The sequence below is a fragment of the Indicator indicator genome, chromosome 34, assembly GCF_027791375.1.
Source record: "Indicator indicator isolate 239-I01 chromosome 34, UM_Iind_1.1, whole genome shotgun sequence".
NCBI classification, from domain to species: domain Eukaryota; kingdom Metazoa; phylum Chordata; class Aves; order Piciformes; family Indicatoridae; genus Indicator; species Indicator indicator.
In genome coordinates this window covers 1,084,988-1,112,113 of record NC_072043.1, presented here as the reverse complement: position 1 = coordinate 1,112,113, position 27,126 = coordinate 1,084,988, and the positions used below count along the sequence as shown (strand labels likewise).

Below are 27,126 nucleotides of genomic sequence, written 5' to 3'. Positions count from 1 at the left end.
TATCCTTTTGAACTCGTGGTGCTCCAAGTTAAAGCATGAGGGAAGAAAAAAAATAAGTGAGTACAGAGCAAGAGGATTAACACAGAAGGAAAAGGGGATGCCCTGCTCCGGGGCTGCTGGGCACAAAGCTTCCTTTAGTCTTTCAGTCAGGTGGAACTCCAGCAAGCTGTGTTCGTTTCTGTGACAACAGCCTGAAACTTGCTTGTGTTGCCCAAAGGGAGCTTTAGCAGCAGCCCTGAGCTTTTTGTGTTGTTGGAAGAGAGCTGCTCTGGTTGGACCTGGCCAATAATCCCAGGTGTCTGCACAAATTCCTTCTGTCCCACAGCCAAGTGGCAGGAGCAAAGGTCTCCTGTCCCTTCAGGTGCAAAGCTGGCCCAGGGCTTGTGCATGTTGGTGGACTTTTGGTACACCCAGGTGATATCTCGGGGTTGAAACTGATCAGAAAGAGGAAAGCTATTGCTTGTATCTCCTCACATCCACAGTGCATGCGCTGGGTGGTTGTGCTGCTTCTTCAGACCATCTTGGATGGCACTTCCTACTCCTCGGAGCTTCCCAGGGAAGCCTCTACATCCGTAGGTGGAAATACGCCTGGCAGCTGGAGGGGTTTTGTGGGGAGGCTGAGCTGAGAGGCTGAATTCTCCCTCTGCTGCCTTGTCGGGCTCAGAGCCCACAGAGTGCCACCATCTCGGGCAGGAAACCCCTACTGCTGCCTGCGGGGCAGGGAAAGAACCTAAACCCCACAGCCTCCAAGGGGGGCTGGGGTGGGGGTGCCGAGGCGCTGGCCGTGGTGCTGGCCGTGATGCTGACCAGCGCTGCGTCCCTTGGCCGCTGGCCGTGGTGCTGGCCGTGATACTGACCAGCGCTGCGTCCCTTGGCCGCTGGCCATGGTGCTGGCTGTGATGCTGACCAGCGCTGCGTCCCTTGGCCGCTGGCCGTGGTGCTGACCAGCGCTGCGTCCCTTGGCCGCTGGCCGTGGTGCTGGCTGTGATGCTGACCAGCGCTGCGTCCTTTGGCCGCTGGCCTCGGTGCTGGCCGCTGGCCGTGGTGCTGGCCGACCTGGAGGTCCTGAGCCGCTGTCCACGGTCCTGACCGGCCCGCGGGACTCGTGGCTGCCTACCGGCCCTAGGGTGCTCGCAACTGACCATCCCCACGCTTAGGCCTCGGGTTCTGTCCAACTTTCCCGCCCCACGGAGTGTAATTATGCCCTATCTCCATCCCCATGCCATGACCCCGGGGTTCCTGCCTCCCTCCATTCCTGCTGAGCGTGGCCAGGCAGTGCCAGGTGACAACTTTGGGCAGCTGTCCAGTTTCTCAGCTGTGTTTGTGTCGCCTTCCAAGCAGTTCACCTGGAAACCTGGAGTTTGCTCTGTGTCCTAAGCATGGCAGTTGGCTTTCTGGAGCCATGCACTTTGCACTCAGTTTCTGGTTTGTGCCAGGGTGAAAAGGGCTCTCCCAAAACCTAACAAGCTTCCTGCACACTGCTGCTTTCAGTGCCTCTCCTCATACAGCAGCAGAGAGGAATCCAGTCCCTAGGCAGTGAATTAGGAGGTGGTAGCTGCTCATTTTTCATCTCTCTGGTTAAAAAAAAAAAAAAAAAAAAAAAAAAAAAGAGAGAGAGGTGGGGGGGAAGCAAATCTCATGCAATCATCAAAAAATAAAGCTGCATTTTTCATGTATTCGCCATTAGGAATGTCTCTTGCTGATGCTCTCCTTCTCCCTCCTACCCCCAAATTATTGAGGCCTCATCAGTGTTTAAAATCTCATGGAGATTTACTTTTTGGATGCCAGCAAAGGGGTGGGAGTTTGAGTAATCTCTAGGGCTGCAACGTTGCCTTCCCTTAATAAAAGCATTCTTTATTTGGAAACAGAAACGTTGTTCTTGCAGAGGCATCATCCTGAACGGGGTTGGGTTGTTTTTTTTTTTTCCTTGTCCTTTATCTGAAGCTATTACAACTCTTGGAGACGTTCCCTGGCTTTAGCAAGCCATAACCCTTACATTTATTGCCTGTGTGTGGCCACAGCTGGCCCCCCCTCGGATAATTTTGTTTAGGGCTGTGGTGAAATTTGCCTTCAAATCTGAAATTGAATCCATTCTCTGCTTTCAGCAGCCCTGATGGGTTTCTGCCTCTCTCTCTTTCCCAAGGATGTTTGCAGTTATTGATGCTGAGTGTGGCTATTTATCACAGACAATACAGAACAAAGAAGAATTTATTAATAAGTCTCCCATTCCCAGATGCTTTCTCCAGGAACCTCAAGCAATACTATTTTCTCTTTGCCCCATTTATATCTACATCCTTTTGCTCCTGTCCGGTCAGATTAAATGCTTGCTGAGGAACAGGGGTGGCCCTGGAGCATCTGGATGTGTTTGGTTCAGTGCAGAAAGGGAGGTTGGCCAGGGGGAAATAACACAGAGTCCAACGAGACTGGCACCAAGGTGCCAGCCAGAGGTGTGTGCCTTAGTGGCACCAAGGCTTTAGGGGCTTGCTCTGCTTGGCTCTTGGCACAGGTTAGTTTGCATCAAGCAAGGAGGATGTTCACAGGCAGGAGGTCTGCTCTGTGTCCTGCTGGCTGGCAGGAGCACGCTGGGGGGCAGGTGGCATATACTGAATGCCTTTGGCCCTTCTCTTGCTTCGCTCACAGTCAGATCCTGCTGGCATCCTCGGTGGGAGCCTGGGTGCTGTGTTTGCCCACCCATCCTCCTCTTCTTGGCCTTCCTGGGAGGTGGGCTCAGCAGCAGCACAGGCAAGAGGATGTTTTGTGGGAGCTCCTCCTGGAAAACTAGAGTTGCTGATGTAGTGACACTGATTCTTGCTGCTCTGGAGAAAGGGAAGGTGCCTAGGGAAGTTCTGGTGGTTTTCTCCCCCTCGTGCATGCTCATGCTCTAATTAAAGGTCAGTCTCCATTTGCATGCAGAGCATCTCGCTCCTTCCCTGGGCTGTTCATCAGCAGAGGGCTGGTTTCCATCTGACCAAGCCGTGGCTGCAACAGTCACCCCCGGGCTGAGAGGACCCTCTCCTACTTTTGGCAATCCGGCAGAGGCCATCGTGTCTCAGCCATTAGGGTATCCTTGCCAGCGCCGGCAGGGGAGGGGGAGAGAGAGCCCCTCTGCCTCTGCTCTCGCTCTCCAGCCCCCCAAGATGAGTGCTAGGCATTTATAGGCTCTTCTCCATGGATACATGTGCGGGCACGGTGGTAAAAATACACCCAGGCACGAGTATATTTATCTGGAGTGCGGTGGAGCCGGAGCAGGCTGTGAGCTGATTCCCCCCGGGCGGAGCAGCATCCTCCCCCCGCGCCCCCGAAGGGGAGCTGCACTGATAATTACTGCAAATATTTTGAATACAGAGCTCATCACGGGCCTTTGTCACCGTGACAGGCAGTGACCTGAGATGCATTTCTCCTTTCTTAACGTACCCAGAATGTGTAATTAAGGGGTGACTAAAAGAGTCGTTATCAGTCTTTGTTTCCCCGATGCGGCAGACGCTTGGGAAACGCAGCCCCCTCCTTCCCTGCCTCTTGCTTCCCCACAGTAAATGTGGGGATTAACATTTGCTCTGCTCTTCCCTTCCCTCTGGCACGGGTCCTGTGCTTCCAAGGCCTCACTCCTCCCTGCCTGCAGCTTGGCCCTAGGTCTGAACAGTCACAACTGCCCAGGAGAAGGCTGGTGGCTGGTGGTCGGCTTGCATGAGAGGAGTTGCAGGTGTAGGAGGAACTGCTAGGAGGGCACAGGGGTGCCAGCACCCTAAAGGCCTGGTGTGGGCTCACCAGCAACAAAGGGTGGGAGGAAGGAGGCTGTGGAAGTAGCACCCTTGTAGCACTTGACCTTAAAGTGGCTTTCCAGTACTTCAAAAGGCCTGCAAGAAAGCTGTGGAGGGACTTTTGACAGAGGCTTGTTGTGATAGGATGAGGGGCAACAGATTGAAGCTGGGAGAGGGCAGATTGAGACTGGACATTAGAAGTAAATTGTTGACAGTGAGGGTGGGGAGACACTGGAACAGGTTGCCCAGGGAGGCTGTGGATGTCCCGTCCCTGGAGGTGTTCAAGACTGGGCTGTATGAGGCCTTGAGCAACCTGAGCTGGTGGGAGGGGGTTGGAACTGGACAATCTTCAAGGTCCTCTCCAACCCAACCCATTCTGTAATGAAAAAAAGCCCAAAGGGCAGGGCAGAGAAGGCAGGACAGTCACTGGGAGAGGCACGGTGCTGGGGCTGGCCCCACATTAGCAGCAGCAGCAGCAGCCAGGCTCTGCCACGCTGCGGGAAACGCAGCGTGACAGCACCTGAGCATGGCTACGTGCATAGCAGCTGGCTGGGTGCTGGGGCTGGGCTGCACACATCAGCACCCCATCAATTATAGATCTCTGCTTCCCTTGGCCTGAGCAGGCGCTCAGAACGGGGGCTGGGAAAGGAGACATGGAAAGGTTGGAGAGCAAGAGAGGGACTTGTGAGGACAGGGAATAATACCTGGGCTTGTTTCTCATCTGGAGAGGGCAGGGGGTTGGCAGTCCTCTCCTTGCTGCCTGGCCAGCCCTGCTGTGCTCTCTGTCAGTCCCTTGCACCTTTTCATGATGGGACCCTCACCCCTCTCACTGCAGCAATGGGAAGGGTCACAGGTTCCTCCTGCTCCTTACCAGGCAACTCTAGATTCATAGAATGGGTTGGGTTAGAAGGGACCTTAAAAATCATCCAGTTCCAACCCCCTGCTGTAGGCAGGGACACCTCCCACCAGCCCAGGTTGCTCAAGGCCTCATCCAGCCTGGCCTTGAACACCTCCAGGGAGGAGGCACCCACAACCTCCCTGGGCAACCTGTGCCAGTGTCTCCCCGTCATGGGGACAGATCCTGGGATGGTGGCAGGGGGCTGACAGCTTCCTGGAGCCACCAACCCCCCTCAGCTTCACCTCAGCTGTTCCCTTGTGTGTCTCATTGCTCCAGCCAGCTGTCCTCACCTGGCAGTGCCACCTCATCCTGGGCATGCCAGGCAGGGTTTTCACTGAAGGTATCATTTGCCTCATCTGAAAACCATTTGCAGAATGAATTCACCTCCTGCAAACAGTTTGTATTAATGAAAATGCATTTTTCATGTGGGCTTGCTTGGGAGAAGCTGGCTGTAGCTCAAGAGCTGGCTTGATCCCATCCTGCATGAGGAGGAGATGGAATTTGTTTAAAAAATTAAATAAATAACACCACTCAACACCCCCCCCCAGCCCCCATTTTTAATACAATATGGCCCAGCAGTAATCTCTGAGCAGACTGCAAGGGCCGCAGCAAGCTCCATCTGTGGCATTTTAATATGCAGCATTGTCTCCTTTTTGAATGTGTGTCCCCCCCTGTCCTGCCTCACGCTTGGGGGAGTGAGTCAGGAGCTGCTGCCCCCTCCCCTGCTCGCCCCTTGGAGCTGGGAGTGAACAGAAGTGGAGCTGGACGCAGCCGTGGAGCCCTTCCCCTCTTACCAGGCTCATTTGAGGATAATTGCTGCTGAATTCATTTTGCAGCCTCGTTTCTCCTCAGCCTTCCCCCACTCCCTCCTCCATATCTGCATGGAAAAAAAAAAATGAAAATCTCATCAGCCGGCCAGATGGCAGCTGGGGGCTCTCGGCCCTGCACCGGCGTTTGGAGGCTCCTCCTGGCCAGCGAGGGAACAGAGGCTGGAGGCGGGACACCAAGTGCCGTGGTCCTGTCAGGCAGCGTCTGCCCCGGGCTGGGGCACAAGGAGAAGCTCTCACTCAGCCACCCCCCTCCCAACACTGGGCTGGCATTGGGGTGTCCACCTTGGGCCTGAGCTTTGCAGTCTGACTTCTCAGTGGAAGTGGCACTGGGTAATGTCACCCGGGACGGCATCAGCAGCGCTGTGGAACTGTCCACAGGAAGGTGTTTGTCACAATGCTACCTGAGAACCTTGAAATGCTGTGGGGAAGGGCAGAGAGAAGCCTCTACAGATACTTGAGGAGCAGAAGGTCTGCACCCTCTGCACCATGCATGGGTGATGGTGGGGAACTGGGAGAGATCCTTCAGAGGGAGCACTGAGGATGAGGCTGGCAGAGCCCTTTCAGGATACACACTGGTGCCCTGTGCCATCCTGTGCCCAACCTTTAGGAACCCTGACAGCTCCTCCCTGTAGCTTTGAAGAATGCACTTCACCTGTACTCAGCACTGGTGAGGCTTCACCTCAAATCCTGGGCTCAGTTTTGGGCTCCTCACTCCAAGAAGGACATTGAGAGGCTGGAGAAGGTCCAGAGAAGGGCAACAAAGCTGCGGAAGGGTCTGGAGAAGAGGGCTGGGGAGGAGCAGCTGAGGGAGCTGGGGCTGTTTAGTGTGGGGAACAGGAGGCTGAGAGGAGACCTCATTGCTCTCTACAGCTCCCTCAGAGGAGGTTGCAGTGAGGTGGGGGTTGGGCTCTTCCCTCTGGCATCAGGTGACAGAAGGAGAGGAAATGGCCTGAAATTGTGCCAGGGGAGGGTTAGCTTAGAGAGGAGGAAGAATGTCTTTGCTGCAAAAGTGGTCAGGGACTGGAAGAGGCTGCCCAGGGAGGTGGTCGAGTCCCCATCCCTGGAGGTGTCCAAGAAAGGTGTGGCCATGGTGGTGCTGGGTTGCTGGCTGGACTCAATGGTCTTGGAGGCCTTTCCTGACCCCAAACAATTCTCTGATTGATTCCTCACTGAGAATCATGCCCAGCCCCTGCCACTCTCTGCTCCTATTCTTGCAGCCTGGCCTCCCGCGTTATGTTTATCTCCTTCCAGGACTGCTGGCAGCAACTCCACTCTAGGCAGAAACTTAATTATCTCTCCTCGGGTAGCAGCAGGGCAGTGATTTATTGCTGCCTTTTGTTTCCATCCTCCCCTCACCTCTTTCTAATTACGCTCCAGAAGAGACCTGCACGCAGGTTTGCTGTGCAGAGAGGCTGAGGCTGCTCTGCAACTTTGCTGGAGTTGTGGAGCCCCTGTCTGGAAGGTGGTGTTGGGCAGAGACCTGAGCTGTGGCCATGGAGCTCCCTCTTAGTGGCCATGGACCTCTCTCTTAGTGGCCATGGAGCTCTTTGCTGTGGAGCTCTGCTCCTTCTTGGTGGCCACAGAGCTCTTTGCCATGCAGCTGCCTCTCAGTGGCCCTGTCCATACAGCTGCCCCGTGGTGACACAGTGTGGTGGGATGTTTGGGGGTGCAGGGTGGGGGCTTGCAGTGCTGATGCTCCCTGGTGCTGTTTTGGTGGCTGATTTGCTTTGCCATAGTTACCCTGCAGAGGCAACAATGCCCTGGCTGAGAGGGCTCCCCAGGAGCAGACTTATTGGCTCCTCAGAGCCTCTGCAACCAAGACCCAGAAGTTTTCCCGTGCAGCCCTTTCATGCCAGAGGGTTTTCCCTCTCTCCCTCTCTCTCCCTCTCTCCCTCTCTCCCTCTCTCCCTCTCTCCCTCTCTCCCTCTCTCCCTCTCTCCCCTTCACTGGTTTGGGTGCGTGCTGACAGCAGCATCCCCTGCAGAGCATCCTCCCTGCTGCTCTCGGGCACCACGCTGTGCCCCCAGATCTGAAGGGAAGCAAAGAGGTTTGGGAAATGGCTTCTCCTCCCTGTGCCATCCACCAAGGCCCTGCCTTCACTCTCTGGGGAACAGGAAGGTGCTTTAATTATTCCTGCCTTCTGGAAGCACCATGGTAATTAGCAGCACTGCAGAGAGCAAGGCCTGGCTGGGCTTCTGAGCACTCCAAGGAGGTGGAAGCTCCTCAATGTCTCCTCCAAGGCACAGCTGTGCCAGAAGCAGGGGAACATAGAGCTCTCACCCAGCCCAGCTCCATCACTCACTCCCCCCTCTCCTCATTGTGTGGGAGCAGGAGGAATGGGTGGGCACAGAAATGGTGCCTGGAAGGGCATCGTGTTGGCTTCTACCCTGGGGTCTGCTGGAGGGGTTTGAAGTTTGAGGTCCTGTGCAGGGCTTTGCTGCAGTCACTGTGCTCTGCTGAGAGGAGCTGGAAGGGGGTTCAGTGCTTGCTTGGCTCCCATCCCTTGCTTGCTGTGAGCACTGAGGGGGCTCTGGCTGATGGGCCCTGGAAGTGCTGGGGGTGCTGGAGCCACCCCACTGCAGCTCCCTTGTCCTTGCAGGGACGAGCTGGCACCTTTGCTCTGACCTCCATATGAAACAGGGATGCTGCCCTGTCCAGCAGCTTAACTGAGGTCAGCAGGAGCTGCAGCTCCTCCTCCTGGTGTCCAAGCACCTGTGTCCTGGCCCTTCCACCTCCAGCAGCTCGAATCTGATTGCTTTGAACCCTGGCTGCAGACCTGGCTTGCAAGGAGCACCTCTGTGAGTCAGGGCAGGTCACCCTGCCTCACTGGGGTCTCACCCACACTGCTGGGTGATGGGCACCTGGCACAGGCTGCTCTTGTGTATGCCACAGGGGTTGTTTTTTTTGTACCTCCAGCAGCAGGGCTGGGCAGGACGTGGCAGCTCCATCTCAGTATGCAGAGCAGAGCCCTGCAATAAAGCCTTCCCTCTGCTTTTGAACAAATTGCTGATTATTTTTCCCCTCATTATTCATCTGACAGAGGAGCAGGTTGAGTAATTAGCAAGTGTGTGTGAACCTTGCAGTGATTTAAGAGGAAACTGCTTGTGGAGGGGCTGGGTACTGGCCCTGCTGCTGTCGCCTGTCAGTGAGGAGCATCAGGAGCCCTCCCGGTGCTGCCTTCCCCGGGGGGGCTCAGCTTTTTGCCCCTGCTTGCTCCCCAAATCACCCTTCCAGCACAGCATCAGATGTGTGTGAGGCAGCAGCTGCTGGGAGCAGTAGCCAGCAAGGCTTGAAGAGCAGCTGAAGGGGTGAATAATGTGAATCCATCAGGTCTGACAAGCTCTGGGAGGTGAGAGCTGGCAAGGGCTGCACCAGGGCTGAAGTGCCAGCGTTGCCAGGCTGGGAAGGGATGGAGAGCTGTGTCCCTGCCCCAGACAGAAGGGCTGTGTTTTAGGGGGGAGGTGAAGGAGGCCTTTAGTGGGGATCTGTCACCGAGCTCATGAGCAGGGGGCACCCCATGGTCTGTTGCCTTTGAACCCAGACACGTGAGGCTGGGTGCTGCGTGCCCAGGCTGGATGCTATGTGCCCCTCTGCAGCTTGTTCCACAGGCTCTCTCCCTTTGCACCCCTCTGGCCACAGCTCCTGGGGTGCCCTCCTGGGGCGCCCCAGCCGTGGAGGCTTCCCAGCATGGGCTGTTGCCTTTCTGCAGCAGCCTGCATGGACGAGGCCAGCCGTGCCTGCTGGAGCTGGCGCTGAGGCCTCAGGCTGTCCTGGCACAGTGGATGCTGGAGAGGCACCACTGAACCGTGTAGAGCAGGAAGGAGCCGTGGGCAGAAGGCCAGTGGCCAAGGAGGTGTCCCCCCAGGCAGGTGATGACAGTATCCTCACTGTCCTCCTCGTGTCCCCTGCCCTGAGCCATGCTGCGACCTGGCAGGGCTGGGGGTGGGCACCTCCAGAGAGCCTTTTACACCTGCACGAGATGAAGAGATCCATCCTGGGTGGCACTGCAGGGGAGCAAAGTGGGGCAGGAGTTCAGGTCTCAGATAAAGCTCTGGGGGTCTGCACATGCCTGCTGCTGGCCAATTTGCACAGGGTGGGGACAAAGGGTGCTGTGCAGCTCTGTGTGCTTTGGGTTTGCTGGGAGAGAATCCTGGGCCAGCCAGGGGCTGCAGGCCCTTAGCAGTCAGCCAGGAGCTTCAGCTGGGAGGGCAGAAGCCAGGGCAGCTGCTGTGAGTTGGCTCCAGGTGTATCCCATCACATAAATGGCAAGCTCAGTATAAAGGGGGGAGTTTGGGGAGGAGAAGGCTTTTGCTCCTCCTGTTTCTCCTTCTTCCATCCCTGGAGGGACCTGCTCCAGGTTCTTCTCCCCAGGAGCCTCACTGTTTGCTGTGACTGCCATGCACTCCCCAGGCTGAGTATCACTTCATGTTGGTGGCAGTTTGGCTGCTCCATGGAATCCATTTCCATCTCAACCCCTGGGTCTCCCCTCCTCTGCTTGTGTACCCAGTGCACTGGGCATACTGGGCAAGCTGGGAGTATGGCTGTGGGGCCACTTTCCTCCTCACCAGTGCTCCTCTTGCTTTGACTTGAGGGAGTTGCCAGCTGGGGCTGCCCCTCTCCATCACTGGGTTTCTGGTGCTGCTCTCTTGCTGAGGACCTGGTGCTGTCTTCATAGAATGACAGAGTGGTGGGGGTTGGAAGGGACCTCTAGAGATCATCCAGTCTGACCCCCCTGCTAAAGCAGCATCCCCTAGAGCTGCTCACACAGGAACACATCCAGATGGGTCTTGAACCTCCCCAAATCAAAGCCTCTTGGTGGAGCAGGATAGTGTTGACAAGCTGCTGGGCAGAGCTCTCCTGTCCTGGTTGTTCCTTGCTGTGAGGCTCAGTGCTACCTGCCAGAGTTTATCAGGAAGGGTTTTAGGAGGTGTGTAGAGGGTTGGTAAGGAGCCAGCAGTGCTGGGCAGAGACTTGGTGGGCATGTTGCCATTTCCAACCTGTCTAAGCTGAGCCCTGGAAAACAGCAACATGAGGAAAATTATGGAAATCAGCTACTGTGCAATGAGTGTGGTCCTAGAGACCCCCAGCTCCATCTCCCTGGCTCTTGGCTCCCTTCCATCCTGCTCTGCCCAAGGGCAGCGTGAGCCTGGGTAACACTTGGCTCCTGGGTTTCCTCTTCAGCATCCTGGTCAGAAGCCCCACATGACAGAACAGCTGCAGGGCTGCCTTCCTGCTGGGAGCAGAGGGTCCCCACTAGCAGGGAAAGGGCTCCCAGGGCTCTCCAGCACAGGGGGCACCAAAGGGGGCAGGGCACTGCTGCTCCTGCTCCCAGTGCTGCTTAGTGCTCCCAGCCAGCCTGCTCTGCTCAGTGCAGCAGCAATTTCTGGTCCAGGTGCCATGCCTGCAGATAAATTCTGCTGGATGAGCAGGTACCAGAGCTCTCCCAGGCTCCCCTGGCAACCTATGCGTTTGCTGACGTGCAGACTCCTCTCCTGGGGTCTGCAGCAGGACCACTCTGAGGACCACTGCCCCTTTGTCCCCTCTGCCCCATGGTGCTTTGGTTGCTGCTGGTCCTTGTGTAGTGCAGATGTTGATGTTGAGACTTCACAGCAACCACAGCTCTGTCACAGCTGCTGGGCTGCTAACCAGAGCCACCGTGGCTGGGTTTGCTCTTGGACCTCTAACTAGGTCACCACATTTGCCTTGTCTTAATAATTATTGATAAGATGTGGGGGGAGGAAGGGGCTGCTCCCCCTGCCAGCCTCCCTGTTCCCCAGAGATGCTCTGCAGTGGGTTGATGCCTTCCAATCCAAAGGGAGCAATGCAGAGGCAACACCAAGGTTGGTTCCTCAGCTGCTCCCTGAGCCTTCCCAGTGCCTGGATGTGGGTGAATGGAGAAGGGCTCATGGCAGCCCACTGGTGGCTTTCATGGCTCTGGAGATATTCCACTGCCTGTTCCTCCTGGCAGGAGGGACTCGTGCTGGAATCTGCCTGCCCTGAGGCAGAGCCAGCATGCAGGGCAGGAGGATTTGGGGTGACTTTGTTGGTGTGGGCTCTGCAGACCAACTCTGAGCGAGGGGAAAGGCAAGGAACAGGCACAGGCAGCCTCTCCGAGCCAGTCAGACTTCAGAGCTGCAGAGGAGGTTGTGTCCTGGGGATTTTTTTTTTCTGTTGCTTTTTGCAGCACTAATGAGCAGGGAGGAAGTTCTGCTCTTTGTTCCAGTTGCATTCACTGATTTTTTTTCTTTCCTTTCCCCTGGTGAGTGGTGAGGAGGGGAGGAGGGGATGCACTGTGCCTGTCTGTGCCAACACGTGGGGCCGTGGCAGCGAGCGGCAGGGTGGGATCCTTCCACTCCACTCCTGAGTTTTTAGAGTTCCTCTTATCAGGCTTTTGGGTTTTCTTAGCAGATCAAAACAAGGCCTTGGCTTTCCTGGGGCAGGGCAGGGATTTGCAGCTCCCTTGCAGTGTTCTGTGTGGCTGTGGGAGCTTTCTGCCCTCCTTGATCTCCAGGAAGCTTCTCACTGTTATCTGAAGCATCAACAACAGCATCAATGTCTGAGGGGTGGGGGCAAGAAGCAGGGGTCAGGCTCTTTGCAGTGGTGTTCTGTGACAGGCCAGGGGGCAATGGATACAAACTGCAACCCAGGAAGTTCCACCTCAATATGAGGAGAAACTTCTTTAGTGTGAGGGTGCAGGAGCCCTGGAGCAGGCTGCCCAGGGAGGTTGTGGAGTCTCCTTCTCTGGAGACTTTCAGCACCCATCTGGATGTGTTCCTGTGTGCCCTGCCCTGGGTGACCCTGCTGTGGCAGGGGAGTTGGACTGGATGATCTCTTGAGGCTCCTTCCATCCATTCTGTGATACAACCCCACCACCAGCAGTGTGGCCTTTGCCAGGGGGGGTCTGTTTGCATTCTTCTTGCACTGTGGCTGTACACTTGCAGCCTGGGAGAGAGCTGTGTGCTGATTTCTGCTCTCCCATCCCTCTAATTCAGGCTTTCACAGCCCAGCTCCTGCATTCAGAGCCTCCTCTGTGTGAGGAGCAGCATGCAGGGCAGGTGCTTCCCCAGTGCCCTCATTGGGGTGTTGCAGGGCTGCTGTCTTGCCCAACCTCCCCCAGCTCTTCCCCTCCTCCCTACCTGAGGACTTTATCATAATGCAGCATGAATTTCATTAGCTCATTTGTCTCTGGCGCTCGCAGCCAGATAATTTAATCCAGAAGTGGCTTACAAGGAGGAGCGTGGTTTAGTCTGCAAAGCTTTAATAACCCCCTTGGGCTGCCCTGGGTAAAGCCAGGGCCAGGGCAGGGCCATAGGCACTCAGGTCTGTGCCCTGTGGACCTCGTTAGGAGGATCCTGCAGCACCGGATAACAGCAGCGACTCCAGGCTTCCCCAACAGGCTAACAGCTGTGGCTCTTTCCTGGCCATGTTCTCTTGACAGCCCCGGGGCTGGGGACACACTGCCAGCACAGAATCCTGGAATTCTTTGGGATGGAAAAGCCCTCTGAGGTCATCCAGTCCAACCAGGGTCCCAACACCACCATGGCTGCCAAACCATAGTCCCAAGTGCCATGGCCACAGGTTCCTTGAACACTTCCAGGGATGGGGACTCCACCACCTCCCTGGGCAGCCTGTGCCGATCCCTGACCACTCTTGCAGCAAAGACATTTTTCCTCATCTCCAACCTAAACTGGATGACCTTTAAAGGTCCCTTCCAACCCAAACCATTGGGTGGAGTCACCACCTCTGGAGTTCTTTGAAAGGTGTGTGGACCTGGTGCTGAGGGACATGGTTTAGTGGTGACATTGTAGTGCTGGGTTGAAGGTTGGAATGGATGACCTTGGAGGTCTCTTCCAACCAAAGATACCCTGTGACTGATGGGCTGGAGCAGGCAGGTCAGGTCGTAGAATCATAGAATTGTCAGGGCTGGAAGGGACCTCAAGGCTCATCCAGTTCCAACCCCCCTGCCATGGGCAGGGACACCTCACACCACAGCAGGTTGCTCACAGCCACATCCAGCCTGGCTGCAAAAACCTCCAGGGATGAGGCTTCCACCACCTCCCTGGGCAACCTGTGCTGGTGTCTCACCACCCTCATGGGGAAGAATGTCTTCCTAACATCCAATCTGAATCTCCCCACTTCTAGTTTTGCTCCATCCTCCCCCGTCCTATCACTCCCTGACACCTTAAAAAGTCCCTCCCCAGCTTTTCTATAGCCCCCTTCAGATACTGGAAGGCTACAATAAGGTCTCCTTGGAGCCTTCTCTTCTCCAGACTGAACAACCCCAACTCTCTTAATCTGTCCCCATAGCAGAGCAGCTCCAGCCCTCTACTCCTCCTCATGTCCCTTCTCTGGACACCTTCCAGCACCTCCAGATCCTTCTTGTAAAAGGGGCTCCAGAACTCCAGGTCGGGAGGAGGTGACAGGTCCCTCGCACGTGCCCCTTCTCCTTGCACCTCACCAGGGGAAGGTTTAGTGAAGCAAGCTGCAAAAAGGGGAAAAAAAAAATCATTCCATATGCTGCTAGTGGCCTGGTTAATTAAGATCCACAGTTCTCTGGGTAGGAAAAGCCGACCTATATTTACTGTACGTAGGAAGACATCTGTCAGCTCCACGCACGGAGAGCCCCAGCGCAGGTTCCTCCTGCTTCCTGCAGCCTCGGAATCGCAACTGTTTGTTAAGCTCTGATGCAGCCCAAGTTAATTTTAAGATGACTGTTACTATTCTAAACAGAAGGAAGGGCATATTTAGCCTCTCAGTACTCAAGAAGGCAAAACCCCCCTGCATGTTTCTAGTAATTTTTCCCTAACAGTTTGCACAAAACAACAACAACAAATCCGATTTGCTTGCCGCAGAAGAATATGTTCGGGGGGTGATCGGAAAATAGATTATTTTTAAAGCTGCAGATGGTTTCCACATATTCCTCCTCAGCTCACTGCAGCTTTCCACCTCACTAAACTGGTTTGTAATTTAGCCCAGGGCTGTGGAGCAAGCGTTCTGTTGGCTTGTTTGCCTCCCTCTCCTCCTTCACCAGCCCCCCCACTGCTTCCTGTCCCTCTTCTTCTCTCTTCTTCTCTCTTCTTCTCTCGCTTCACAGACAATGTCCCCTCCATACCATGGCCACCCAGCCTGTAAGCAGCCTGTGCCAGGAAGTCCCTGCAGAGCTAGGAGCTCGGTGATGTTATTTTTCAGTGGAGAAGAGGAGTCTGAGGGGGGATCTCATTGCTCCCCACAGCTCCCTGAAAGGAGGCTGCAGTGAGGTGGAGGTTGGGCTCTTCTCCCTAGCATCTGGTGATAGGAGAGGAAGTGGTCTGAAATTGTGCCAGGGGAGGCTTAGGTTGGAGATGAGGAAAAATGTCTTTGCTGCAAGAGTAGTCAGGGATTGGCACAGGCTGCCCGGGGAGGTGGTGGAGTCCCCATCCCTGGAATTGTTCAAGAAAGCTGTGGCCATGGCACCTGGGGCCATGGTTTGGTGCCTGTGGTGATGTTTGGTTGCTGGTTGGACTGGATGACCTTAGAGACCTTTTCCATCCCAAACAATTCTGTGATTCTATGCTCCTGTCATGATGGGCAGGAGATGCCTTCTCCCTCTCCTTATCATCTGGTGGGGATATCAGAGGCTCACCCCACTGCTGGGGCTTTCTCACCACTGGGCTGAGGGATGCACAGCCCTGGGAAGGATAATGAGAGGAAGGACACACTTCCAGTCCTGCACTCATGCCTCTCCCCCCACTCCCCTGGCTCCCTGGAAGAAAACACAGCGCTTTTTTTGCCTTTTTTTTTCTTTATTTCTTTGTTCTTTCATGGTTCAGCATTATAATTACTGAGATTTCACTGCAGGGCAAAATGATCATTTGACAATGTAAGTGGGGAAAATAATTCTGGTGTTATCCAGCAGCCTGACTCTTATTATAATTATGGCACAACTCCTGCAGACTGAAGTGGGGGCAAAGAATTTCCTCCACCGAGGGTGCTTGTCTCTCCCAGATCTGATTGCAGATGGGAGGATTTTGGGTCCCTCCTGTATTTTTAACAACCCAGGGTTGTTGATGGATGGCCAAAGACTGGAGTACCTGTTGTTTTCCCCTTTGTTTTCATTAGGTGTTCTCCATTTCTGTCATTCCTGGCATCCGTGATGGATTCTTTATGAGCAAATATCTTGGGTAGAGCCCTTTGGAGTTTGTTTGCACGGTGATGTCTGCAGCAGCAGCAAAACCCAATTAAAAACAAATGGGGAAATTGATGGAAAAAAAACCAAACAAACCACAAATTAGGACAAACTCTCAAAATGGGGGACTCTCAAAATGCTTATTGGGCTCTGCTCAGCGGCTGGTACCAAGGTGGGCAGGGTGAAGGCAGCTGAGAGGCATCCAGGTGGTCAGGCAGAGCCATGGCTTCACTGTGACCTTGGGCTGGGCACCTGGTAGGGTTGTTTTGGGGGAGCACAGAGTCACCAGGAGGTTATGGCTGAGACAGCACCAGGGGGCTGTAGGATTTTATTCCTTTGGGTGGGAATTGGCACCCATGGCGTTGGTGGTGCCATTGGAGAAGCCTCTCCAGATGTGTGTCCTTCTCCTGCCTGGGGGGGTGGGTCTGTGCTGCTCCCCATGCTGAACTTCATCCCATGCTGCCAGCCTGGCGCTGGGCACCCCTCGTGCCAGGGCCTGGTACCACTGTGGGGAAATGCTCCTCGGTGCTGTGGTGCGGGAGCCTGCTGCTGTCCCCTGCTACCCTGGGGCTGATGGAAATGAGCTGACAGAGGAGAGGCAGCATTAGCCTAATTATGGCCCTGCGAGCTACCTCGGTGCTGGATTTTCCTTTCTTAGCGACTTCCTGTTTTCCTCTTTGAGATGCAAATTTTTGCACAGTCCTCGATCCAGATTCTCTTCTCATTAGCATGAAATCTGACGAGTTCCGCGGGTTTTTAAATAGCAAATTAAGGAAAAGAGTTAACCGCTGCGCACAAAGTCACGGCGAAGCCCCTGCCACCGGCGGGGACGGGAGCTGGAGGGGCTGCTGGGGACCCTGCTGTCCCTCCTCGGGCATCCCTTGGTTGTGCCAGGCTGCTCTGCCTCGCTCTTGCACGGCTGAGCAGGAGGCAGGCAGAGCTGCAAGCACGGAGGTACCAGTGGGCAGAGCCCCTGCCCAGATCCCTAGCCCCATTGGAATGCCACCTCGAGCCCCCAGCCCACACTACACCAGAGCTCAAGCAGGACATGATCAGCTCATAGTCTGAAGCCTTTCCTTTTGCTTCCTCCTGGAAAATGGGGCTTGTCCTAACAGGTTAAAAAGAACTACGCCAGAAAAAAAAAATCTGGGGTTTTGTGATGCACCTCATTCCGATGGAATTATTATTATTATTATTATTTATTATTATTATTATTAATTTTTATTTGTTGGTGCCTGCTGTAGTCTGTGCACACCACAGTTCAGCTCCGGGAGAGGGCTGCGAGCACAGCTGGTTTGTGCTGAATGTCACTCCAGGAACGTGCAGCTCTCCTCGGAAATGGGAACGCAATCCTCACGGGAGGGAGAAGCCCAATACAGAGCTGCGGTGCTCTCCTTCCAGCCCCAGTGCCCTCCTGCCAACCCCGGTGTTCCCCTGCCAGCCCCGGGCTGGGGATGCCTTTTGCCTGCCGTCACTTCCCTCCCCCCCAACGCCGCTTTCCCAGGCTCCCTTCACAGCCCCTCCCTCCCCCCCTGCTTTCTGCCACATAATGAGTTTGATAAGAAATTGTCTTGTTAACAGGATTAGCCATGGAAATCTCTAGTCCCCTCCTATTCATTTTGTAATGCTCTTCAGCCTCTTCTGTAATTTTCTGCTGGTATTAGACAGCTCCGGACCACCTCGGGAGATTAATTCCTCCTTCTTCTGGGATAGTGCCAGCTCAGGCAGCGCCAGAGACCCCTCTGCGGGCCAGCTCTGGATCCGGGTTGCAGAGCTGTCCCCTCACCCGGGAGAGTTCCTCCTGCTCGGTTTGTTCCAGTGAAAGTGGGTCAGTTTCAGAATCACGTCCACAAACAAACCAAAGAGTCCCCAAACACGCATGGCTTTCGCTGCCTGTGTCTGCAAAGAGCTCTGGGGGCTCGGAGGTGCATTAAAACCCAGCCAGGAGAGCCCTGCTCTCCTCTGTGCCCGCATGAATCCCATTCCCTAGGACGCATAGTCCTGGATTTCCTTCTAGGAAAGCTCCTTGCCAGCCTGGCCGTTTGCTTTGCTCAGTGATTTCCCCTTGATTTAACAACTTCTGGCAGCCCCGCAGGACGCCTGGCTTCTGAGGGAGTTAATGGGAAGAAATCTTCTCTAACGGTGGTTTTCCCAAGTCCTCCAACTCCCGAGCGTGTATCTGGGAAGCAGCATCCAGGCAGCAGCGACTGCAGGCTGCAAGTCGAGCGGGGAAGATCCAGAGCTGCTGCTCAGGGTGCAGGGAAATAGTGTGGGAGCAGCAATGCAGCAAGGGTTTGGTGTGCTCAGCTGGAGGGAAGTGAATGTTTGTGATTTCCTGAAGCTGTTTTCACACAGCCTTTTGCTTTCCCTTCCCCCAAAATCTTCCTGTGCACAAAATGGGACCTCCTCTCTCCTGCCTTCTTTGCCCAGAGAGAGCAATGCAGATGGTGAAGCCGTTGCGGCAGGAGCAAAGTGACAGAGATGCTAATTGTTAGGCGGAGTGGAAGCTTTTGAGGGCTAACACTTGCTGTGGGACCAGGAGAGCAGGGCACAGGGCAGGAGCTTCAGCAGGGCCAGTCCCACCCGGCACATTCCTTGGGAGGGCAGGGATTTATTCACCCATTTTTGCTCCCTGCGGTGTAAGTGCCTCTGAACGCCTCGTTCCCTTCCTCTGCTCGCTGCCAATTCTTTGTCATGCTGCTGGGGTTCGTTTTTGCCATGGGGATGGCACGGAAGTGGCTGTGAAGAGGTCTGGAAAGGGTGGTCTGGCTGTGGTGCTCCTGAGGCTGCCTCCAACCATGGATTGCCACTCAGTTATCTGATTTACCAATCCCACAACTATTTCAGCGTGTGTGTTCCTGAGCCCCGCCACAGAGATCCCTGGCTCCAGAGGCTGGCTGTGCTGTTCAGCCTGGCCACCACCACGGCAACTGCTGTCAGTGTCCCTTGGCCATGGCGTTGTCCCATCCCGGAACCCCCAGTGTCCTGGGCACCCATCTCAGCAGGACAGGGTGGAGGTGCTCGGTGCTGTTGTCCTCCTGCAGGCTGGCAGTGCTGTGATGAGGGGACCGGCCTCAGGAGCTGTGCTCCTTCCTGCATGCCGGGCAGGAGCTGCAATCCAGCAGTGCCAGCTGCAGGTCGCTCCTCTCCGCAGCTATTGCAGAGGGTGGCTCTCTCCAGCTGCCAGTCCAGAGGTCAGAGCCAGCCTCGGTGCTCAGAACCCCCCACGGTTTCCTTTTAGGATGCGCTGAGTTGTTGGCAGCTGGCTGGGGCTTGCCAGCAATTCCGTGACGCGTTCGGAGCCGATTCACTGGAGAGGGAACCGGTGCTGAGCAGTGCCTGGCTGGGCTGTGCCAGGGGTGAGCCAGCAGAGGGGGGACGGATCCCATCCGCATCTGATCCAACCGCGACTGGGTCCCTGGGGCACCCAGGAGCGGGCACCTGGCACCACGGCTGGCAGGCAGCAGTGTGACAGGGAGGTGACAGTGATATCCTCCTTTTAAAGCTTGCCTTCTGCTTCTCTCTCTCTCTGTTTTGTTTCCTCTCTCCCTCTCAGACAAGCCATTTAAATGTAATTCCATTCTGAAAGCCTCTCCCTCATGCATGGCTAATGAGCGCAGGCAGCGCGCAGGCAGCGGCCCGGCTGGGATCCAATCTCGCCGAGTGTCGACAAGTCATTTGGAAGCAGCCCTGGGAGCGCGCCCGGCTTTATTACAGCGTAATTAGAAATAAAATCTTGTTGGGAGAGGAGAATGAGAGCCCGGCACTAATCCTGTCACGGGAGGAGATGGAGCCCTGCGTACAAAGGAGATTAGGGAGGGGAGGAGGAAAAGCTCGTCACGGTTGCCCGACTTCCAGCCCTCCTCTGCGCTCCCCCTCTCAGGCTCCGCAGCCGCCAGCAGCAGCACGCAGAGTGCGGCTGGAGTCCCTGCCTCTCCCCGCCTGCGCTCCTCTTGTCCCTGCCTGTTCCTTCCCGTCCTTGTCTGTGCTCCTGTCTGCCCCTCTGCCTGCAGCCAGCGAGGAAGTGCCTTTCAAGGAGGCTGTGCTCATGTCTGTGTCTCCAGGTCAGCGAAGCCTCTCTGGTGCCTGCAGGAGCAGGCAACGGGCTGCAGGCAGGTCCCCAGGATGAAAGGCAGCACAGCCAGACCCCAGAGCAGGCAGCTGCCCATGCCATGCCCTCTCTGGGATGCAGCAGGGCAGGGACTGCTGGAGACACAGCTTCTGGGGACCAGGTTTGTGAGTGCCACACACCTCCCCTGGGAGCTGGATGGCAGCTAACAGGGACATAAATCTGCTGGGTGTTGCATGGCTCTGATTAAATTTGCATTGGGCTCAAGCTGCGGCTCCCCTTCAAAATCTCTGGGATGGATCTTTAATGTCAGTGCCCAACATAGGTCTCCTCTGCCCTGGTGTTCGCTGTGGCACCAAGCAGGGCTCAGCCTAGTGAGACAAGAAGCAACTCTGCCAGCCCCCTCCTATGCCTCCATGTCTCCTGCCCCAGCCCGGCACTGCATTCCCGGTACCCTGCTCCATCCAGCAATGGCAGGGAGACAGGGCAAGCAATGCCACAATGTGCCACGCTGTGCCATGGAGATTCAGTGCCATGGGCAGCTGGTTGGGTTTGCTGACCCACCCTGGGGAGGCTTCTCATGCCCAGGCCAGCCCTATGCCAGGCAAATGGCACCCTGGAAGAGCAGCCACAGCAGCAAAGTGCTGATACAGCAGCAGTGGAAAATCCCAGGCTTTGTTCTTTGGGGCTTCCCCCTTCGTGCCTTCCCCACCCCAGGGGAGGTGTTTGTCGCTTTAACCGTGGCCAGAAATAGAACCCAGCAGCTCCTGGGTTTTGTCTGGGATGCTTTGGGATGCAGTGCTCCACGTATGGCTAATTCATAAGGGCTGGCACCTATTGATTCCCACACAAGTTAAATCAGAGAGCGCGAGGAAATATCGGCCCCGGAGTACCGAGGGGAAGTTATCTCATTAGTCTCATGAACTATTAAATGTGCTCTCTGCTGGAGCCCTGACCCCATTGCTTTTATAAATCCCTGTTGGATGGAGCAGTTGCTGGTAGCCTGGATAGGCTGCAATTTTTCTCTGGAAATTGGGAGACCCTTGGGAATGCTGCTGGAGTTTCATGGCTGCTGCAGGCTGTGGATGCAGGAGATGCTTTTGGTTACAGCAAGTCAGGGAATCACAGAGCAGTGGGGGCTGGAAGGGACCACTGGAGATCATCAAGTCCAACCCCCCTGCCAAGGCAGGGTTGTTGAGAGAAGGTTACATAGGAACATGTCCAGGTGGGTTTTGAATGACTCCAGAAATGAAGACTCCACAACCTCTCTGGGCAGCCTGCTCCAGGACTCTGCCACCCTCGAAGTACAGAAGTTCCTCCTCATGTTTAGATGATGATCTTTGAGGTCTTTTCCAACCTTATTGATTCTGTGATAGATCTTCCAGTGTTCAAGTTTGTGCTAGTTGTGCTCTTGTCCTGTCAGTAGGCAACAATTAGAAGAGTCTGGCTTCATCTTCCTGACACCCACCCCTTAGGTATTTGTAAGCATTGATAAGATCTCCTCTTCTCCAGACCCAGCTGTCTGGTTTGGCCATTGCACTTTGGAGATGGTTTAATGGCCATGGTGCTGTTAGGTCCGTGGCTGGACTGGGTGATCTCAGAGGGCTTTTCCACCAAACCAGTTCTATGGTTCTATCTCTCTAAGCCCTTCCTCATCTGAGAGATGCTCCAGTCCCCTCAGCATCTTCATGGCCCTGTGCTGGACTCTTCAGTAGAGAGAACACATCTCTCTGTGTGTGCACATGATAAGAGACCTTCTCAAAGTTTGCTGTGTGGGCCCCAACCCCCTCTCACCCTGCTGCTTTTCTTTGGGTGAGCTCCCAGGGGCTGCAGGACTCGTGGCTGCCCGGGGCTGGGCACGAGGGGCTTGGCCAGGCATCGCCAAAGGCAACGACTCAGGTCTAGCTGGAAGAGTGATTGGAGGCACATCGCTCCAGCCTGGCCACAGACGTACTTAATCCTCTGCTTCCCGTAAAGCTTTTCCACCTCCTGGCAGGCAGAAAGATCTGATTTTATTCGGCGACCTTCGATGTTAATCTCTCTGGCAAGCTCAGCAATAAGTCACTTCGGCGCGGGCTCTGTCGCAGCCGTTTACATCAACCACTGCCCTGCATCTCTCCCTTCAACCAGCGCAGCACTCCTTGGCAGAGTCACTTGTCCCTTTTCGGGGGGGGGGGGGGAGGAAGCCCAAAAGGAAGCTGTGCTGTCACAGCCCTGACGTTTGCTGTCACGGCAGCTCTAAAGCTGCGCCGTGCAAGGGGACAGCTGCTTACTGTCACTGCGCGGCACGGGGCTGCATGCTACGAGCTGCAGATTTTCTGCCCGTTCCTGTCTCTGGGGTGGGTGCTCTGGCTTGAGCCCCAGCTCAGAGGCTCCATCTCGGCTACACAGGCTGGGAAAGTTGGGGGGCCTGCAGCAGGTTGGGGGACTGAGGGTTGCGGGTTCAGGCAGGGCTTGGATTTGTCATCTCCAACTGCCCAGGTAGGAGCTTGAAGTTCCGTTTCCCTTGGCCTCACCACATGCAGGGACTTGGTTCTTGTGAGCCCTGCTGCTGCTGTCACAGGTCTGTGGGGCACCCAGGACACCTGCTTTTGGCTCCTTCAGCTGTGGCAGGGCTTTGTTTTCAGAGGAGCAGTGCAGGGCTGTGCTTCAGCATGCACGGGTGTGCATGAGGGTGTGGGGAGGGGAGCCCAGTGGGGGCTGCTGAGCACTCTGCAAAATACAGCCCAGTTACCATGGAAACTAGCTCCCCCCATCTCAAATTCCAGTGCAGCCAATATTTCTCGCTTACTGGTTTGATGGGAGATGAAAAATTAATGTTTGATTTGCATCTTGTTCCAGTTGCACTCGCGGGACTGTTCCCCCCTCCCCTTTGTGTCAATCCCTCAGCATCTCCAAGGCTCAGGCTGCTGCACATCTGCTCCCAGTTGCATACTGGTGCAGCAGAGAAGTGCTGCTGCACTGGTGTGGCCCTGCTGCGGTGGGGAGGCTAAACCATGCCTGAGTTTTTGGCTGGGGAGCCCTCAACCTCTCCAAGCTAGGATGGAGATGTGGGTCCCATGATGCCTTGGAGGGCTGCAGCTTGCAGGAGGCTTCTGGAGGTGTGAGGATGTCACCCATAGCACCCCATGGCACCCTGTGTGGCTGCTGCTCATACTCCACTGCTTCCAGGGTGAGCCTGCCTGTGCCTCTGCTAACCACAGCCAGGCTGATGTTTTCTGGAGGCTCCTGGCTGTTTGGAGTCCCCAGTACTCTCCCATGAAGCAACTGGAGCTGAACAAATGCCTCCAGCTGAGCTGCAGCTGGAACAGGGCAGTGCCAGGGAGGTGCTCTGGGTCCCTGGGAGAGGAGCCCCAGTTTCTGCCAGTCTGTCCCCTCGAGCACTCACAGAGTAAGGCTCATGTGGTCCTGCCCTGAGAGAGGACAGCCAGGCTGCTCAGCTTGGCATCTCCTCCGGCATTCCACTCATGGTTCTCCTGCACTCATGGATTTGACCATGGTTTGGCTGGTGACGTGGTGCCACCAGGCAGATGGATGGACCACCCTGTCCAAGATGAGGTTCAGTGGCAGCTGGAGCTGGAACAAACCCCAGAAGCCCCACAGGAGCTGGGGTCTAAGCTTGCAGTCACTGTCAGCTCCAGCTGTGGGGTAGGGTGACAGGACTTGGGTGGTCAGGGGAGCTTCTTACCCTGCTCTCCAGGTAGCCACCACCGAGGGCTTCCTATTCCTGATGAATTATGGGGGGCAGGGTGGCTTCACAAGCCAGTGGAAGATATCTTCTCCCGTGTGTGCCAGGCTCCAGACCCTGCTGGTGGAGGGGGCTTCCTTGGCAGTGCTGCCTGGGGCTGTGCTCTCTGCCTGCTCCCTGCCTGCTCCCTGCCATCCCCCTCCAAGGGCTCAAACAGCAGCTCAAGTCCTTATTTGTTTTTGTGTGCTTCTAAGTAACTTAAGTTAATTATTAACTCAGTAGGACAGATTCACTTTTAATTGCCAGGTTGCTGTGCAGCGCGTGGCAGAGCATCGTGCCACGGAGCATCATGGCACAGAGCATCATGCCACCCGCTCTCCTCCCCCTCTGCAGCCACTCCAAGGCCAGACATGGCTGCACCGGTGCCCCTGGGTATCTCAGCTGTGTGCAAGGACACCCTGAGCCCAGCTCCGTGCCTGGGTGCTGAATGGAGGCAGGCTGTGGCCATGACTACAGGGGCTGCTGGTGCAGCCCCAGGTGCTGCTGGTGCACACACAAGGCTGCTGCTCACCTCTTCTGGCTCAGTTCTCCAGCTTGCCTGAAATTCAGCCCTGAAGCTGAAGCAAAAGGCTTCACCCTCTGCAACGGGAGTACAAGGAGATGGAGGAAGGATTCACTTTCCCTGCCTGGCTCCTGCCTGGAGTGTGGGAACTCTGCCTGCCCCAGGTGCCAAGAGCCTGGGCGATGTGCTGGGTCTTGGCCAGCTCACTCACCCTTCGCCTCCCTTTGTGTCTCCAGAAAATAGGTTTTTTATTACTTCTTATGGAGGTTTGTACATATCTGACGTGCAGAAGGAAGATGCCTTGTCCACCTACAGGTGTATCACCAAGCACAAGTACAGCGGCGAGACGCGGCAGAGCAACGGCGCCAGGCTCTCGGTCTCAGGTGAGCCACTCCCCTGCACCCATGGTGGTGCCCAGCCCTCCCAGCACACCCATTCCTCTGCCCACCCATTCCTCTGCCCACCCACCACGGTGCCTGTTTGCCAGGGGTGCAGGAGGCAGTAGTGGTATTGCTACCCCCTAGACTGTAGTGATGAGAGGAAAGGGAATGGATTGAAGCTTGAGGAGGGCAGATGTAGAGATGAGGAAGAAAGTAGATGATTAGGAACAAATTCTTTCCAGTGAGGGTGGAGAGACACTGGAACAGGTTGCCCAGGGAGGCTGTGGCTGCCTTCTGCCTGGAGGTGTTCAAGGCCAGGTTGTACGAGGCCTTGAGCAACCTGGGCTGGTGGGAGGTGTCCCTGACCATGGCTGGGGGTTGGGACTGGATGATCTTTCAGGTCCCTTCCAACCCAAACCATTCTATCAATCTCTGAATCTCATCGGAGAGTAGAGGGAGGGTCCCGTCGGGGCTGCGCAGGGTGTTGGTGCTGCCTGGCAGGTACCCCGGAGCCCGCAGCCCCCCAGTGCTGGCCGTGGCGGGCGGCGGCGCTGCGCAGCACCCCGACGGGAGGTGACAGGCTGCGAGGGGATGCGATGTGACAGGCGGCGATGTGAGCAGGCTGAGGCGATGTGACGAAGACGCAAGCGATACTGCGGCGCAGGCAGTGCAGTCCCCAGTGCCGCCTGTCCCGCGGCGCTGCCGGCTCCTCTCGCTGCCCAAATGACTCCGCTCGGGAGGGAGTTCGCTCGACTCAGCCTCGCCGCTGCTCGTTTGGCTGCAGCCTGCCCACCCGCCCCCTGCCCGATGGTTTTCTCAGCCTGGCTTCCACAATTAATTCCTTGGAGATGGTTCAGGTATTGATAGAATGGTTTGGGTTGGAAGGGACCTGAAAGATCACCCAGTCCCAACCCCCAGCCGTGGTCAGGGACACCTCCCACCAGCCCAGATTGCTCAAGGCCTCATACAACCTGGCCTTGAACACCTCCAGGCAGAAGGCAGCCACAGCCTCTCTGGGCAACCTGTGCCAGTGTCTCCTCACCCTCACTGGCAAAAATTTCTTCTTGATCTCCACTCTAAATTTACCCTTCTCAAGCTTCAATCCATTCTCTCTCATCCTATCATTCCCAGCCCTTGTCAAAAGTCCCTCCCCAGCTCTCCTGTAGCTCCTTCAGGTACTGGGATTGCAAAAGGGTTACAAATATCTAAGGGGTGGGTGTCAGTCAGGAAGATGGGGCCAGACTCTTTTTGTTGGTGCCCAGCGACAGAACAAGAGATAATTGACACAAACCTGAACATAGGAAGTTGCATCTACACATGAGGAGAAACCTCTTTACTTTGAGGGTGGCAGAGCCCTGGAGCAGGCTGCCTAGAGAGGTGGTGGAGTCTCCATCTCTGGAGACATTCAAAACCTGCCTGGATCTGCTCCTGTGTGACTTGCTTTAGGTGATCCTACTCTGGCAGTGAGGTTGGACTCAACCATCCGTGGTCCCTTCTGACCTGTCCCATTCTGTAAGAGCAGGGAAGGGCTCTGGGACTGCCAGGCTGAGTGTCTCCAGACCTTGCCCAGCCTCTGAAACACTGAGGATCCTGAGTCCCACCCTTGGTGCCCATTGTGCCAGGCATCCCCTGAGGAGCACAGCTGGATCATGCCCTCTCCATGTGCTTGGCTCTGGCCTGGTCCCCTCCTGGTCACTGTCATTATTTACACTCATGACATTTCACTTCTGCTCAGGAGCAATGAAAGAGGTTTCTTTCCCCTGGAATTTAATTTCACGCCTGAGACTTGGTGATTAATTTTCTCCCTTCCCAGCTGCCTGATGGGCCTCTTTGCTTGTAAATTTTGAAATGTGCCACGGAATTTGTGTATTTTGTACCCAATTAGGTGTCACCCTGAGTAATTCCTCCAGTGCTGAGTTTATTCGTCCCATCAGCTACTGAGATGTGTTTTCCCACCCACCTCCCCCCAAGCCTGCTGCCCCAGCCACCCAGGGCTGTGTGCCACCCATCCTGGGTGTGCTGAGCCATCATGGCCAGCAGAGGATGTGGCTGGCATCCTGTGCCTGCCTGGCTCCTGTTTGACAGGGTGCTGGGCCACCTAATTTCAACTATGCTATCACCTAGAAAGCTTGGACCAGATGATCCTTGGGGTCCCTCTTACAATCTGGCATTCTGTGATTCTGTGCTTCTGCTCAGCACAGCCACCAACTCATGGGGACAGGGACTTCACCAACTGGGCACAGTGATGTTGTGTCACCACGCCAGGGGCTTTCCTGGTGCCCCTGAGAGGAGGAATCTCCCTGCCTCCTCTTTACCAGGTGAACCTCTTTCCTCTCTCCCCCCGCCTCAGACCCAGCAGAGTCCATTCCCACAATGCTAGACAGCTTCCAGTCCCGGGAGGTGAAGGCTGGCAGGCTGGTGGAGCTGCCCTGCATCGCCTCGGGCTACCCCAACCCAGCCGTGCGGTGGATCAAGGACGGGCGGCCGCTGCCCCACGATGGCCGCTGGGCCAAGCGCATCACAGGGCTGACCATCAGCGACCTGCGGGTGGAGGACAGTGGCACCTACATCTGCGAGGTGACCAACACCTTCGGCTCCGCAGAGGTCACCGGCACCCTCACCGTCATAGGTGAGAGCCCGCAGGCAGCAGCAGAGCAGGGCAACAGGGAGGCTTCTGTCCTGCTGCCATCTTCTGAAACGCGAAGCCTTGGAGGGTCTCTGCAACATTGCCTTGCAGCCTGGAAGCTGCTGCCTCACAGTGCAGCAATGTCTGAGG

The 27,126-nt window shown here is 55.8% G+C and overlaps 1 protein-coding gene across 1 annotated transcript in view; it reads left to right on the top strand.

The window, feature by feature from the left end:
• DSCAML1 (DS cell adhesion molecule like 1) overlaps positions 1 to 27,126 on the top strand; it is a 116,149-nt gene that overhangs the window by 56,417 nt on the left and 32,606 nt on the right. Inside the window, exons 4-5 of the mRNA XM_054395599.1 lie at positions 24,207 to 24,353; positions 26,701 to 26,979. Coding sequence (XP_054251574.1) covers positions 24,207 to 24,353; positions 26,701 to 26,979 — 426 coding nt within the window. The remainder of the gene's footprint in view (positions 1 to 24,206; positions 24,354 to 26,700; positions 26,980 to 27,126) is intronic.